Source organism: Bufo bufo, chromosome 3, assembly GCF_905171765.1.
Source record: "Bufo bufo chromosome 3, aBufBuf1.1, whole genome shotgun sequence".
Taxonomy (NCBI): Eukaryota; Metazoa; Chordata; class Amphibia; order Anura; family Bufonidae; genus Bufo; species Bufo bufo.
Genome location: NC_053391.1, coordinates 602,009,939 through 602,027,321, shown reverse-complemented (window position 1 = coordinate 602,027,321; position 17,383 = coordinate 602,009,939). Strand labels below are relative to the sequence as shown.

The window sequence follows — 17,383 nt, the reverse complement described above, 5'->3', positions numbered from 1 at the left end:
TATTATAAAAACATTGGTGACTGCAGAAAACCAGGCTTTTATTATTTAATCACTATGGACCTCTTCGGAACAATTTTTTTAAATTATTAATTTAAATGTAAATATGAGGTAAAAACTTTTTTAATAGGTTCAGTCAGAGCCAGGACGAGATCAATTAAAAATGACATTACTTCCTAATAAATATATTAAAACACATTGAAAAGAAGCAGTGAAGGGCAGATCCAGTGACTTACAACCCCCTCTGCCGCATAAGAAGACACCAGTATTACTATATGGCACATGGGGGACTATTACAGATTTTACAAATCAGACACCAAATTCATACAGACTCCTGTCATCCTGCTGCTACTCCCAATACTGTGCCCGCTGTGCTCCTACAAACACTATACAGTAATAATAAAGCCATACAGATCCCTCCATAGTAAGGCCTCTTTGACACGGGCGTTGCGTGTGAGGACCGGATAGGATGTGGGTGCGTCACGGGAAAATCGTCCGATTTTGCCTGCGAGTGGGGTGAGTTTTGTATGCGATTGTGTTGCATTTATTCCGTTTTTCTGCGCGAGTGCAATGCATTTTGCACGCGCGTGAGAAAAAAATGCATTTGGTACCCAGACCCAAACCCGGACTGAAGTTCGGGTTTGGGTTAGGTATTCTGTAGATTTTATTATTTTCCCTTATAACATGGTTATAATGGAAAATAATAGCATTCTTAATACAGAATGATAAGTAAATTAGGGATGGAGTGGTTAAAAAAATAAATAAATAAAATTTAACTCACCTCATCCACTTGTTCGTGCAGCCCGGCTTGTCTTTTTTCTTCTTCTTTGAGGACCTAGGAGAAAAGGATCTTTGGTGACGTCACTGCGCTCATCACATGGTCCAGCCTATGGTGGTGATCGGCGGCAGGGCAGGGTGTGGGCGTTCAGGTCGGTGTTGGATACCCATCCTGACCCGGGGCTGCCGACCCAAACGCCCCTGTGTTAATCCGCCACTGGTTAGAGTGCATTTTAGATTCATCCTGAAATTTCACCCACAATCCAAATATGTATTATACACTTAAAAAATTCTATGTCCCGCAAATATCACTAACTTTTTGTGAGTAGTGTATATATATTGCTCTGCCAGATAGTTTCATTATATAATGTTCGTGGTACCAGTATATAATGCTCCTCCATCCCCTTTTATTAGCAGTATATAATGCTCCCCCCTCCCTGTACCGCCGGAATATAATCCCCCCCCCTTGTACAGCTAGTATATAATGCTTCCTCCCCTGTACAGCGAGTAGATACACTGTAATGTACCCCCGACAAACAGCCAGCATATAATGTTGTGCCCCCGTACAGCCAGTAAATAATGCTCCCCTCTGCAAGGCCAGTATATAATGCTCCCCCAATGCCAGAATATAATGCTCCCCCATAGAGTCACCCCTAATACCAACAAGATGTGCTTTAACTGTAGACCATCAGCTTTAATTTGAGGGTATTTACATCCAAATCAGGTGAACGGTGCAGGAATTACAACAGTTTGCATATGTGCCTCCCACTTGTTAAGGAACCAAAAGTAATGGGACATAATAATAATCATAAATCAAACTTTCACTTTTTAATACTTGGTTGCAAATCCTTTGCAGTCAATTACAGCCTGAAGTCTGGAACGCATAGACATCACCAGATGCTGGGTTTCATCCCTGGTGATGCTCTGCCAGGCCTCTACTGCAACTGTCTTCAGTTCCTGCTTGTTCTTGGGGCATTTTCCCTTCAGTTTTGTCTTCAGCAAGTGAAATGCATGCTCAATCGGATTCAGGTCCGGTGATTGACTTGGCCATTGCAGAACATTCCACTTCTTTCCCTTAAAAAACTTTTTGGTTGCTTTTGCGGTATGCTTTGGGTCATTGTCATTCTGCACTGTGAAGCGCCGTCCAATGAGTTCTGAAGCATTTGGCTGAATATGAGCAGATAATATTGCCCGAAATACGTCAGAATTCATCCTGCTGCTTTTGTCAGCAGTCACATCATCAATAAATACAAGAGGAGCAGTTCCATTGGCAGCCATACATGCCCACGCCATGACACTACCACCACCATGCTTCACCGATGAGGTGGTATGCTTAGGATCATGAGCAGTTCCTTTCCTTCTCCATACTCTTCTCTTCCCATCACTCTGGTACAAGTTGATCTTGGTCTCATCTGTCCATAGGATGTTGTTCCAGAACTGTGGAGGCTTTTTTAGATGTTGTTTGGCAAACTCTAATCTGGCCTTTCTGTTTTTGAGGCTCACCAATGGTTTACATCTTGTGGTGAACCCTCTGTATTCACTCTGGTGAAGTCTTCTCTTGATTATTGACTTTGACACACATACACCTACCTCCTGGAGAGTGTTCTTGATCTGGCCAACTGTTGTGTAGGGTGTTTTCTTCACCAGGGAAAGAATTCTTTGGTCATCCACCACAGTTGTTTTCCGTGGTCTTCCGGGTCTTTTGGTGTTGCTGAGCTCACCGGTGCGTTCCTTCTTTTTAAGAATGTTCCAAACAGGTTGTTTTGGGCCGCACCTAATGTTTTTGCTATCTCTCTGATGGGTTTGTTTTGTTTTTTCAGCCTAATGATGGCTTGCTTCACTGATAGTGACAGCTCTTTGGATCTCATCTTGAGAGTTGACAGCAACAGATTCCAAATGCTAATAGCAGACTGGAAATGAACTCTGGACCTTTTATCTGCTCATTGTAATTGGGATAATGAGGGAATAACACACACCTGGCCATGGACAGCTGAGAAGCCAATTGTCCTATTACTTTTGGTACCTTAACAAGTGGGAGGCACATATGCAAACTGTTGTAATTCCTACACTGTTCACCTGATTTAGATGTAAATACCCTCAAATTAAAGCTGACAGTCTGCAGTTAAAGCACATCTTGTTTGTTTCATTTCAAATCCATTGTGGTGGTGTCTAGAGCCAAAAATATTATAAGTGTGTCGATGTCCCAATATTTATGGACCTGACTGTATATACTGCTCCCTACCCCCTTCCTTGATTCCCCCAGTATTAATTAGTAGTGCCACTGCTTAGTGTTAAAAAACTAAACTAAACACAAACACCTCACTCCCGTTACCTCACTGCCATCTGCGTTGCAGGCCACAGACCTCTTCCGATCTGTGTCCTGTGTTCCCCTGTCCTGGCACAGGCGGTCCTCATGACATCACTACTCCTGCGCTGGGTCTCACGCGATGACGTGATCACATAAGACCATCACAGGTCACAGTGACCACTTGCGGCACTCCACTGCCTCACAGGTTTCAAGCCTAGCGATTCAGGCCTAGATGGGTACCTCGTGTAGGGATTTACTCTGGTAGGCAGGGTAAGCGGACGTAATACAGAGGCAAAACCACGGTTGAAAAGCAAAAGTCGGTGTTTATTCACACAAAAAGGCAGAAAAAAAACACAATACTTGGCAGGGCCCTGGTGGTAATTCACACCGCAGGAATCCTCGTGTTAAGGCCTCATGCACACGACCGTTTTTTTTTGTGTTCCGCAAAAATGGGTTTCGTAGTTCCGTGATCCGTGTCCGTTTTTTCTTCCTTGATTTTTGGAGGATCCACGGACATGAAGGAAAAAGTCGTTTTGGTGTCCGCCTGGCCGTGCGAATCCAAATGGATCCGTCCTGACTTACAATGCAAGTCAATGGGGACGGATCCGTTTGACGTTGACACAATATGGTGCAATTGCAAACGGATCCGTCCCCCATTGACTTTCAATGTAAAGTCAGGAGTCCCTATTATACCATCGTATCAGAGTTTTCTCCAATCCGATGGTATATTTTAACTTGAAGCGTCCCCATCACCATGGGAACGCCTCTATGTTAGAATATACCATCGGATTTGAGTTAGATCGTGAAACCCAGATCCGACAGTATATATTCTAACACAGAGGCGTTCCCATAGTGATGGGGACGCTTCAAGTTAGAAGATACTGAGAACTGTGTAATAACTGCCCCCTGCTGCCTGGCAGCACCCAATCTCTTACAGGGGGCTGTGATCCGCACAATTAACCCCTCCCTCCCCAGTATTATATTCATTGGTGGCCAGTGCGGCCTCCCCTCTCCCCCCCTCCCTAATTAAAATCACCCCCCCCCATCATTGGTGGCCAGTGCGGCCTCCCATCCCCCCCCCCCCATAATTAAAATCCCCCCCCATCATTGGTGGCCAGTGCGGCCTCCCCTCTCCCCCCCTAATTAAAATCACCCCCCCCCCATCATTGGTGGCAGCAGAGAGTTCCGATCGGAGTCCCAGTTTAATCGCTGGGGCTACGATCGGTTACTATGGCATGCAAGACGCTACTGCAGTCCTGGCTGCCATGGTTACTTAGCAATAGAAGCATTATACTTACCTGCAATGTCTGTGACCGGCCGGGTGCTCCTCCTACTGGTAAGTGACAGGTCTGTGCGGCGCTTTGCTTATAGCACAGACCTGTCACTTACCAGTAGGAGGAGCGCCCGGCCGGTCACAGACATCACAGGTAAGTATAATGCTTCTATTGCTAAGTAACCATGGCAGCCAGGACTGCAGTAGCGTCTTGGCTGCCATGGTAACCGATCGGAGCCCCAGCGATTAAACTGGGACTCCGATCGGAACTCTCCGCTGCCACCAATGATGGGGGAAGGTGATTTTAATTAGGGGGGGGGCAGAGGGGAGGCCGCACTAGGCACCAATGATGGGGGGGTGATTTTAATTAGGGGGGGGAGAGGGGAGGCCGCACTGGCCACCAATGAATTTAATACAGGGGAGGGAGGGAGGGGGGTCTGCCCCCTCCTGCCTGGCAGCACCTGATCTCTTACAGGGGGCTATGATACGCACAATTAACCCCTCAGGTGCGGCACCTGAGGGGTTAATTGTGCGGATCACAGCCCCCTGTAAGAGATCGGGTGCTGCCAGGCAGCAGGGGGCAGTCATGTACACAGTTCGTAGTATATTCTAACTTGAAGCGTCCCCATCACTATGGGAATGCCTCTGTGTTAGAATATACTGTCGGATCTGAGTTTTCACGAAGTGAAAACTCAGCTCTGAAAAAGCTTTTATGCAGACAAATCTGCGGATCCGTCTCTGTGAAAGTAGCCTACGGCCACGAATCACGGACACGGATGTCAATCTTGTATGCATCCGTGTTTTTTCACGGACCCATTGACTTGAATGGGTCCGTGAACCGTTGTCCATCTAAAAAATAGGACAGGTCATATTTTTTGATGGACAGGAAACATGGATCACTGACGCGGATGAACAACGGTGCATTTTCCGGAAAACGGAACAACGGACACGGATGCACACAACGGTCGTGTGCGTGAGGCCTAATTCACACAGCAAAAGTCCACAGAACTCAAAAACACGTCACCGGGCAGTCCACAGCAGGCTATAGGGCGCCTGGCTTCCAGCTGGCAGCTCTCAGCCTTGCAGTATGGCAGAACTCCTCAGCTCCCAAAACACAGAGATCCACTATCACCTGGAGGTTCATTCCACGCCCAGCTGAGCTGCTGGCTGGGTTTTTAAACCCCATCCCAAAACTTGGTCTGGACGTGGGGAACAGCCACCCACCCTGCTCTTTGGCTGCTCTCAATAAGAACCGGCCTGGATTGGCTTTACAGCCACACTAAGTAAAACAGTGTCAGCGAGCACTAGCTGACGCTGACACACAAAATTACTGGTTCTTATCTCACCGAGGCCAGGAACCTCGGTGACACGTACCTTCCGTCATTGACGGACCCTTGCGCCTTCCTACACTCGCTAACACTTATCGTAGTGAGGTTGTGCCCCAGGCAGGCGCCTACCCTCACCTGCCCATCGTCCCAGCCCTGCAGAGCTGAATGACTTCTCCTGTTCCCAACATAGATTCTTCGCATTTTCCTGCAGCCACCACTAGAGGGAGCACAGTCCCATACAGATTCTACAGTTTTCCTTTGAGTTCAATCGCTTATATTCAAAAACAATTCACACTGCCACAAACAGTAATAAGAATTACCATTTTTATTGTAAATACATAATTGATAAAAAACACAAATAATGGAAAGAAACATACATCCACAGAAAAGATGTCACATGATGATCACAGTAAACAGAGAGAGGTATAATACAAGTAATAAGAGTAAAGACTGGAGTAGCAAAGAGTTACTTTGGAGTAACAAAGACAGAAAAACCCTCACTACAGTAAGCGATCTTACAGACCTCAAGAAAGATGGGAATGTGCCAATCTGCCATGAAAACAAAGGATCAGGCACACTGAAATCCATGCCTGATACTTCTTTCCTGCTACATCTGTAGAGAGTTGGGACACCCCCATACAGGTCGGGTGGTAGGCCGGTCTTGCCAAAATCGTTGAGTTTAGCTGACATTCACGTGTATGGAAGTACGCAATGGTAGAACGTTTATCACAAATTTAATTAGATCAGATGTGATGAATCTGATGATATACTATATATTTATAGTACATGTAGTAAAACATGTTGTTATTTGAACTTCCATGTACTTGTGAATGTGTCTATATGTATCACAGTGTACGGAGCTATTTGTAGGACACATCTGTTAACCTATAGATAACCGTGTCAAAGGCACCTGTGTTTCTTCAGAATATTCATACAGAATATACAGAAAACTCAGTTACTGTCTAGCACTACTACAGGGCCAGGCCATAAGACGTATGTGACTGGATCTGTAAGGTCTTAAAGGGGACATTTATAGCCCATCCACAGAACAGGCCATAAATATCCAATTGTGCTGTTTCAGCATTTATTTCTTCCATTTAAGATTAATTGCTGTATTCGTGTTATTATATTATTACCATACTGTGTAATGCTGCCACCCTGTGGTCATTCTTGTTATAGGTTTCCTGAATGTATTATGTAACTCCCATTTAAATTTGCTCTCTGTCTACTCCTCCCTTCCGGTGACATCATTTTCTGTTTGCCTGGTCTTGATGTGTTTTTCTTCTGCAGCAGACTCAGAGCTGGTGAGAGGATTTCGTTTTGACCTCTAATGTCCTCTATATGTCTTTGCTCAAGGTAAACTGAATAAATTACCAAAGCATATCCATTGTATCCTCCTCACTGAATCTTCACATACAACTGGTACCACGACCTAAGGGATATTAGTGAGTTCAGCTGTCTACCATTGCTTAGAAGGGTGACACAATGAACAATTTGATACAGAAAAATACATGGACACAATACCAGACAATGTCCATCAGAATCATTATTGTAACATCAATGTGGCTCTAAGAATTACACTGTCCTATGAGGAAATATCTCTCAATAAAAGGCCTACTATGATACTAATGGGCAGTGCAACAGACCAACAAGTTTAAAAGACTGCCAAGATTATACATAGATAAAAGCAGGTGTGCCTTGAAAGAGCGAAAATAAGCGCAATTAAATAAGTAATAGCACCCTAGATATATATATCAGGTGTATTAAACTAGATATAATTTGAATGGCACATATCTTCATCAGTCATAATCCACAGCCTATATGCACGTCATATCTTTATATATCCATCCCTAGGTATAGACATGACCATAATAAGTCTAAAACATACCCAGAGTCATAATGCACAGAGACTGGAATGTCGCCCCACTTACTGACACCTCGACACGTGTTTCGCCCCACCGGGCTTGTTCAGGAGGTGATTAGGTAAATAAAATGAGGGGTATATATACAGGAGGGAAAGGCGGGTAACAACTAAATTCCTAGATAGGATCACATGAAGAGTATCAGCGGCGGCGCGACTCCGCGATGATGGCGGACACAATCTTTCAGCGCATCCCCACATCAACATTGTGCATTCGCGGCGCATACAGTGACGTGGAACGGAGCGCATCCAGAGGGAGCCCGACAGCGCATGTGCCGAGTCGCGTCTTTGATATAATCATGTGATCAGATATTCAAAGGAGACTCATGTGATATGATCTTACACAGGGGTAGATTTGTACGAAAAGATTGTATATGAGCGACATCCCAGTTTCAAAAATACATGACCGTAACCATATATCTATAGATTAAGATCGATATTTCATGATGGTTTCAATAAAATACACTTATTTTATAATATGACCACATGGTCAAAAAAACAATAGACATGGCTAATACAAATCACAAATAAATAATTAAATCCCATGATCGTGACACCAATAATAAATAAAATGCATGATCATGTAATATAAAATCTTATAGCACAAATAATCACATGTGATTAATTAAATCCCATAATCATGATACTGATAAAATCAATCCATAATATAAGATCTCATAACGCAAATACACAATCCTGTATAGAAAATTCACTAGTAACATAGATAGTTCATTATTTTGATATGAATTACTATTGTTGGGATTATTTAGTGCTACACACGTCATAAGGCCCAAAAATTGAGCAAAAATCGTCATGTAAATATCAGAAATGTGTAACAAAATTGTGCAAAAAACAAACAAAAAAATTAATCAATTAATAATCATGTACCAAAAATTGTGTATTACAAAACAAACCAATTCCTATGTGCTAAGTGACACATGAGAGATGGAGTAAATAATATAATGTACAAAAAGTGCAAGTGCATAAAATCACCTTGTAATAAATACTTCATATAAATATTTGAAGTTGTTAAACACCAAACAAGGAAGGGGGTGGAGGTCAGCCCATCAGAAATCGGAAACAGAAAACTAATGGTGGAGTACATCCCCTAAATTGATTAAAAACCTCATAACAAGAACCATCCCTCGTCATTTTCGTTGTTTCTTGTTTTTGGAGCTGGATGGGGCGGATGATCTATAACGGTACAAAGTATGAAGAAGACTATGAGATCCAAAGAAGTAAAAGAACATTAGAGGAAATGTGAAAGAGAAAGAATCATGAAGACTGTAATATTGGGACCAGTAGATTAGTTATATTCCTTATGATAGGTTCTTGTGATGTTTAAAGATGGCGCCCGCTCCTGCCCGCTGCAGGCGCCATAGCCGCGGGTGGCCGCCCGCTTCTTCTAGCAGACACCCGCGGCTAATGTCCGATACCAACAGTAATGCCAATCGCGGACATTTAACCCCTCAGATGCCGTGGTCAATCCTGACCACAGCATCTGAGCGCGCTGAAACCGAAAGTGCGCACTCTCGGTTGCGCTCCGGCTCCCCCGTGTGGCGATCGGAGAAGCTGGAGCATGTATGAAGCAGCTGCTACATAGTATTTCCTATGGAGCCCTTGCCTGTAATAGGGCTTCACAGGAAACTAGTATAATCATTATACTTTCCAATGCAAGATGATTGATTGTTATAGTTCTCTATGGGAACTATAAAAAAGTGTAAAAAAATTAAATTAAATTAAATAAATAAATTTAAAAAAACTTTCCCAAAATAAAAATATAAAAATATATTTCCCATACGGCAAACAGCAAATTTAATAAAATAAATAAATAAATAAATAAAAAGTGATCAAAAAGTCTTACACACCCCCAGAATGGTATCATGAAGAGGTCAGATTGCCCAACAAAAAATGAGCCCCCATGCTGCTCCGTAAAACATAATTACAAAAAAGTTATAGGGGTCTAAATATGGCGACGAAAAAATAAAACAGATTTTTTTCCCCCATATTTTTATTATTTTATCACTATTAAAACGCATGAAAAACTATACATATAAGGTATAGCCGGATTCATAGTGACCTATAGAATAAAAGTAACCGGTCAGTTTTATCACACATCGAACGTCGTAAATAAAAAACCTGCAAAACTGTGGTGGAATTGCTTCTTTTCGCAATTTCACCCCATTTGGAATTTTTTTCCTGCTTACCACTACATGGTATGCAATATTAAATGGTGGCGTTGGAAAGTACAACTTATCCCGCAAAAATACAAGCCCTCATATGGCTATGTGAACAGACAAATAAAAAAGTTATGGCTCTGGGAAGGCAGGGAGCGCAAAACGAAAACGCACCCCCCCCCCCCCAAAAAAAAACAACAACCTCCGGGCCTTAAGGGGTTATCAACTTAGGTGATGTACTCCACCCATTAGTTCCCGATTTCTGATGGGCTGACTCCATCCCCTTCCTTGTTTGCTGTATACAGCTTCAAATATTTATATGAAGTATTTATTACAAGGGGGATTTTATGCACTTGCACTTTTTGTACACTATATTTGTGCCACTTGGGAGTTGTACTTTACCCATCGGTCCTTGCTTTTAGCAATGTCCGATGGGCTTACTCCATCTCTCATGTGTCACTTGCACATAGGAATTGGTTTGTTTTGTAATACACAATTTTTGGTACATGATTATTAATTTATGAATTTTTTGTTTTGTTTTTTCCACAACTTTGTTACACATTTCTGATATTTACATGATGATTTTTGCAAAATTTTTGGGCCTTATGACGTGTGTAGCACTAAATAATCCCAACAATAGTAATTCATATCAAAATAATGAACTATCTATATTATTAGTGAATTTTCTATACAGGGTTGTGTATTTGCGTTATGAGATCTTATATTATGGATTGATTTTTATCAGTATCATGATTATGGGATTTAATTAATCATGTGTGATTATATATCAGACAGGAGGCTCATATCTTATGCATTAATCCTTCTTTATTAATGCTCACAGCAGAAAAAGTATTGTTCAATTTTAACGTAAATAAACAGAAAAGAAAAGAAAACTGTAGGGACTACACTTCCCAGCAGCCCTTGGTCGTAGCCACTCCCATCCTAGACTCTATAAAAGGACTGCTCTCACTTATCTCTTCCTCTTTCTTTCTGCTCACGGCATAGGACAGATAAGTACTACGATTCATTTTAGCACTATTGTTTATACTGTATGCTAGTAGACATCGTTCTACTACTTGCTATGCTTTATCCTTAATTTATTCCTAATTTCGGGATTCGCAAGCGGGGCCCCCCCCCCCCCCCCTTTTTCGTTTTCCCCCTCTCCCGTTTGCTGCTACTTCATAGCTGCCTCACACTGTTTACGGAATTAGGGCGGATACTGTCACCAACGACCGTATATCCCCCCCTTACAGTTGTCCTAACCTTTGATTGGTACCCGGACCGTGCGGACGCTATTCTCCCCTCCGGGGTTCCGATCCTATATCCCCTCACGGAGCCCGCATTCTCGCGAGATGACGCCATCTTGCTAAGCGTCATCTCGCTCGGGCATTCGACTGCTGTAATCGGGCGCGGCTTCCTCTTCACAGGAGCCGCGCCTACTACGTGCGCGCGCGCTCCCGCTCCCTTCGCGCTCTTTTTCTCAGACAGACGGACACGCAGCCCAATCGCGGCTAAGCAGGACACGGAGGGGCGGACCTCCGGACCGCCCCCTCTCAGCCAACAACCAATAGGAAATCCATCTCACTAGCTCCACCTCCCACCGCAGGCCAGTCAACGCCAGTGGTCGGAGGTAGGAGCCTGATCTAGATAGCTAGTGAGCTGCTTATCTTTTGATTTAGGTAAATTAAAATATATACCAAACTATTCCCTCACCTGACAGTGCCAGAACATTAAAATATCTCTGTATCACTATGGCAGAAGGGGGCCCCATCACTACCCATGATGATGAGTTGATGCTGGGCTCAGCTCAACTTCTGAGCCCTGTCCAATTGCAGGACATTATTAATAAATCAGTGCAAGCGGCACTGGCTGCAGCTATCACAAAACCCGATACGCAGCAGGCCAGAATCCCTGCCCCGTTACCGCCGCCACAAGACGGTGAGCCGCGCATGAAAGGCGGCAAATCCTTGCATAAGAGGAAACATGCATTGCTGGCACATGACTCCCCGGCAGGGGAAGCAAACAATATGCATAGAGCAGCTCCCCTCACGGACTGCCACCCCCAAGCATCCTGCAGACTCTTTTCAACCCCTGGGCCTCAGGGAGTCAACTAAGAGGCACGGCTCCGCTAAACGGGCCCAAACCAGACTCTTACGTTATAGAGTCAGACGAGGATTCATCCGATGAGTCGGACGGATCCGGAGTCTCCGAGTCTGAATATGACGAAGAAGAGGATGCTGGGGCATTGGCGATCCTACACGACGCCACCCCCTGATAACCAGGCAAAGAAATTATTGATGCTCTGGGAGGAACCTTTGTTCAACCCAGATGCCATCTCCCACCCCCCGTTCTGGAGAGTGGTCCCCGTTACCCCCACGTGTCCCAGTACGTGGAGTTCTGGGCACGTAGGTCACTTGAGCGATCAAACCGTAACAAATTACGGGCGGAATGCCCTCGACCGCATATCCCAAGGAAAGTGGTCATGACACCAGACATTGACCCCATTCTTTCCAAATATTTAATGAAGACGGGAAAATTCCCCAAAAAGGGGATAGACCGATCGTTTAAGTCCATACAGGATCGGATCCTCGACCTATTTGGACCACTAACTAAGATCCTCAACTTGTCAGAACAGCTGTGACAAACGACCAGACGGTCGACTTAACCCAACTACGTGGGTGGGCCCAAAGGGCCATCTGCTTGGTGGGCAGCGCCAACACCGTCTGCTCCATCGAACGCAGACGTTCCATCCTAATGCGGCTTGACCCGCAATTAGCACATTTAGCCGAAACAGAGCCAGGCCCCGCGGCCGAGGGGATGCTGTTTGGGGGAGTCCCTAGTCAAGGACATAAACAAGTTTGTGGGGCTTTTCAACAGCCTCGACAAGGCTCAGACATCACTTAAGAGAACCGGAAATTCTAGAGTTTTTCCCCGGGCCGGTAGAAGTAGGGGTCGTTCTACCGGCCGCAATAACAACGGCAAACCGTTCCACAGACCGGCCCAACCACAATATGCTCAGGCTCCCCCTCCATATACCACAACGGCGCAACCAGCACCTTTTTTCCCACCCCGTGGTAGACCGTGGAGAGGACGCGCCCACAGAGGATACCCTCGCTCCCGCCCATACTCCGGTGAGTACCGCATACACTCCACTACCTCACACACCTGTTGGGGGACGTCTAATGTTTTTTATCCACGCTTGGTCTGCGATTACGGCAGATACATGGATATTAAACACAGTTGCAGGGTTCCACATAGAACTGATGTCACCACCAAACCTAGGTATCCTACCAACCCCGATTCAATTTGCGGAAGAAAACGTTGCTCTGATAGACAACGAACTCCGAGAATTGATATCCAAACGAGCAGTGATCGAAGTCGACCCTTCCTCCCCAGGCTTTATCAGCAATCTCTTCTTAGTCAAGAAGAAGGGAGGGGGCTACCGCCCCGTCATAAATCTGCGGGATTTAAACCAACATGTCGCTTATCGACATTTCAAGATGGAGGGGATTCATTGCCTCCGAGATCTCCTCCAGCCGGGGGACTGGCTGGTAAAGGTGGATCTGAAAGACGCATATCTCACCGTCCCCATGCATCAGGACTCCCAACACCTATTCCGTTTCAGATGGTGGGGGCGCACTTGGCAATTTTCATGCCTGCCGTTCGGCCTTTCATCCGCCCCATGGTGTTTCACAAAAATCCTGAAACCAGTAGTGGCATCACTGAGGAGCAGGGGCGTACGGCTGATTATTTACTTAGACGATATTCTCGTCATAGCATGCTCCAAAACTCTAGCTTATCGTCACATGGATTGGACGATCAACCTATTACAGAGTCTAGGCTTCTTGATCAATCAAGAAAAGTCGGTTCTTATTCCGGCGCAAGAGATGGAATTCCTAGGCTTCCTGGTAGACACCAACCAGGCTGTTCTCCGCCTGCCCAACGCAAAGTTGGCTCGGATCCGCAAAGAGATCAGAGCGATACTACGCAAGGGTTACTTATCGTTACGCATCCTGGCACGTCTGGTAGGCCTGCTGGGGGCCTCCATTCAAGCCATCTTTCCGGCCCCTCTCCATTACAGAGCCCTCCAGAGACTGAAGATCCTCCATCTGCGTCAGGGTCTCCGGTACGCGGACGTGATACTGCTCTCTACAGAGGCCAAAGTCGAACTGCAATGGTGGCTTCGACACGCCGTCGAGTGGAATGGCAAAACGATTTTCAACTCCCGCCCGGACATCATCATAGAGTCGGACGCGAGTCGCCGAGGCTGGAGAGCTCGCTTGGGAGAGACCTCGACGGGAGGGACCTGGTCCAGGGACGAAACCCTCTTACACATCAACGCGCTGGAACTTTCAGCGGCCTTATTTGCTGTACAGAGCTTTCTGGCGGAAAGATCCAATTGTTGCGTCTTACTACGCATGGACAATATTGCAGCGGTACAATACATCAACCGCTTGGGAGGCACCAGATCCAAAATTCTAGCAGATATTGCCTCAGAGATTTGGCACTTCTGTCTGTCTCGCAACATCACCCCCATGGCGGAGTACATTCCGGGCATTTCCAACTCTGTAGCAGACTGGAATTCCCGCTACCTCATCGACTCCAGCGATTGGCGCTTGTACCGTCCAACCTTCGTCAGGCTGAACTTACTTTGGGGTCCCCTGGGCATAGATCTGTTCGCTTCTCGCCTCAATCACCAACTACCCCGATTCTTCAGTTGGAGGCCGGACCCAGGGTCAGCAGCGGTGGACGCTTTCCGACACTCCTGGACGGGGGAGACGCATTACGCGTTTCCCCCATTCTCCATGATCCCCAAGGTACTGCTGCAGATTGCGAACCAGAGGGCGACGGTCGTATTGATCACCCCATGGTGGCCAGCGCAACCATGGTTCCCTCTCCTGCTGGAACTAGCCTTGGACTACCCCAGGCTTCTGCCTCCGCTCCCACACATTCTCTCCCACCCGACCAAAGGCTTACATCCTCTGGTAGAGGAGGGCACACTGATTCTCCTGGCGTGGTTGGTTTCGGGGTGCCAAGAGCACACGATGACCTTTCAAACTCGGCTAGAGATCTCCTCGCCCTGGCCTGGGCCCCCGGGACTCGATCGGCATATCGATCAGCCTGGAGGCTCTGGGTACGTTGGTGTGATCAACGGCAGGTTGATCCCATACATGCCCCTGTGACGGTCATAGTGAACTACTTGGCGGATTCTTTCGGATCCGGCAAATCATATAGCTCGCTAAATATTTACAGGTCAGCCATATCAGCTTACCACTACCCTGTAAATTCTCTCCCAATCGGCAGACATCCGCTGATTTGTAGACTCTTACGAGGCATTAGATTCAAACGACCCCCTCGCCCTAAGTACCAGTCTACCTGGGATGTCTCCAAGGTTTTAGATATGTTCTCAAGCTGGGAGGACAATGATACCTTGCCCCTCAAATTATTGTCGTTTAAGCTAACAGTCCTCCTATGCCTAATATCCATCAAACGCGTCTCAGACGTTAGGGCATTGGACATTTCCAGACGCCAGTTCTCACCGCAGGGCGTGAAATTCACGGTGGTCCGTAGAACCAAGACGGGCCTACAATCGGTGTTTTATCCCTATTTTCCTGCACATCCACGGCTCTGCGTGGTTAGATGCCTACAGGCCTACGAGACTCGCACTACGGAACTACGACCCCAGGGGCTGTCTCAACTTCTGATATCCTACGTAAGACCACATCACCCGGTCATCCCCGCCACTCTGGCGCGGTGGGTTAGATCGGCCATGGCAATGGCGGGCATAGACATTACCCTGTTTGGGGCACACTCCTCCAGAGGTGCCATGGCTACTAAGGTGGTCATGACAGGGGGCTCTCTCACAGACCTTTTAATGGCGGCCGACTGGTCTTCCGAGACAGTCTTTCGCCTCTTCTATTTCAGACCGGAGGATCATGTCTCCATGTCAGTCTTAGGATGATTACATTTATTTATTATTATAATCTTGTTAAGATGCTAATGTGTTAAGCTTTGAACTTGCATAAGATATGAGCCTCCTGTCTGATATATAATTTGAGATTTTCCTAGCCTGTGACGGAAAATATTGATTATATGAAGACAGGAGGCGAGTATCTTCCCTCCCTACCCAACCCTTTTCACGATTCTACATTTTATTTCAGGTTATTGAACAAGGTCACGACAGCGGCATGCAGACGACCTGTTGATCGAATGATGCTCAACCTTCCGGACGACCAGTTGGTCGAATTGGTTCTGTTGGTTTGTCCCCGTTGGGACCAGTTGCTGTCGACACAACCATTTTCCGATACGGAGATGTTAGGCCGGCTGGCCGAAGAGTTTGTCAGATAACGACGAAGTTCAGAGATAGACCTGGTTTCGATATCTGGGACTTACACGAAGAAAGAGGAAGAGATAAGTGAGAGCAGTCCTTTTATAGAGTCTAGGATGGGAGTGGCTACGACCAAGGGCTGCTGGGAAGTGTAGTCCCTACAGTTTTCTTTTCTTTTCTGTTTATTTACGTTAAAATTGAACAATACTTTTTCTGCTGTGAGCATTAATAAAGAAGGATTAATGCATAAGATACTCGCCTCCTGTCTTCATATAATCAATATTTTCCGTCACAGGCTAGGAAAATCTCAAATTATTTGTGCTATAAGATTTTATATTACATGATCATGCATTTTATTTATTTGTCTCACGATCATGGGAGTTAATTAATTATTTGTCATTTGTAATAGCCATGTCTATTGTTTTTTTGACCATGTGGTCATATTTATAAAATACACGTAAGTGTATTTTATTGAAACCATCATAAAAATATGGTATATGGTTACGGTCATGTATTTTTGAAACTGGGATGTCGCTCATATACAATCTTTTCGTACAAATACTACCCCCTGTGTAAGATCATATCACATGAGTCTCCTTTGAATATCCGATCACATGATTATATCAAAGACGCGACTCAGTGCATGCGCTGTCGGGCTCCCTCTGGATGCGCACCGTTCCACGTCACTGTATGCGCCGCGCATGCACAATGTTGATGTGGGGATGCGCTGAAAGATGGTGTCGCGCCGCCGCTGATACTCTTCATGTGATCCTATCTAGGAATTAAGTTGTTACCAGCCTTTCCCTCCTGTATAAATACCCCTCATTTTATTTACCTAACCACCTCCTGACCAAACCCGGTGAGGCGAAACACGTGTGGAGGTGTCAGTATGTGAGACGATATTCCAGTCTCTGTGCATTTTGACTCTGGGTATGTTTTAGTGGTCATGTCTATACCTAGGGAATGGATATATAAAGATATGACGTGCATATAGGCTGTGGATTAGGACTGATATAATATTGAATAGCACACATGTTTATCTAGTTCAATATGCAGTCAGGTCCATAAATATTGGGACATCGACACAATTCTAACATTTTTGGCTCTAAACACCACCACAATGGATTTGAAATGAAACGAACAAGACGTGCTTTAACTGCAGACTGTCAGCTTTAATTTGAGGGTATTTACATCCAAATCAGGTGAACTGTGTAGGAATTACAACAGTTTGCATATGTGCCTCCCACTTGTTAAGGGACCAAAACTAGTGGGAC

General features: G+C 45.4%; 1 protein-coding gene across 1 annotated transcript in view; it reads right to left on the bottom strand.

Moving 5' to 3' along the window:
- LOC120993954 (poly(U)-specific endoribonuclease-D-like) overlaps window positions 1-12,906 on the bottom strand; it is a 32,068-nt gene extending 19,162 nt beyond the window's left edge. Inside the window, exon 1 of the mRNA XM_040422416.1 lies at window positions 12,891-12,906. Within this exon, the coding sequence (XP_040278350.1) occupies window positions 12,891-12,906 (16 nt within the window). The remainder of the gene's footprint in view (window positions 1-12,890) is intronic.
- Window positions 12,907-17,383: the final 4,477 nt, after the last annotated feature.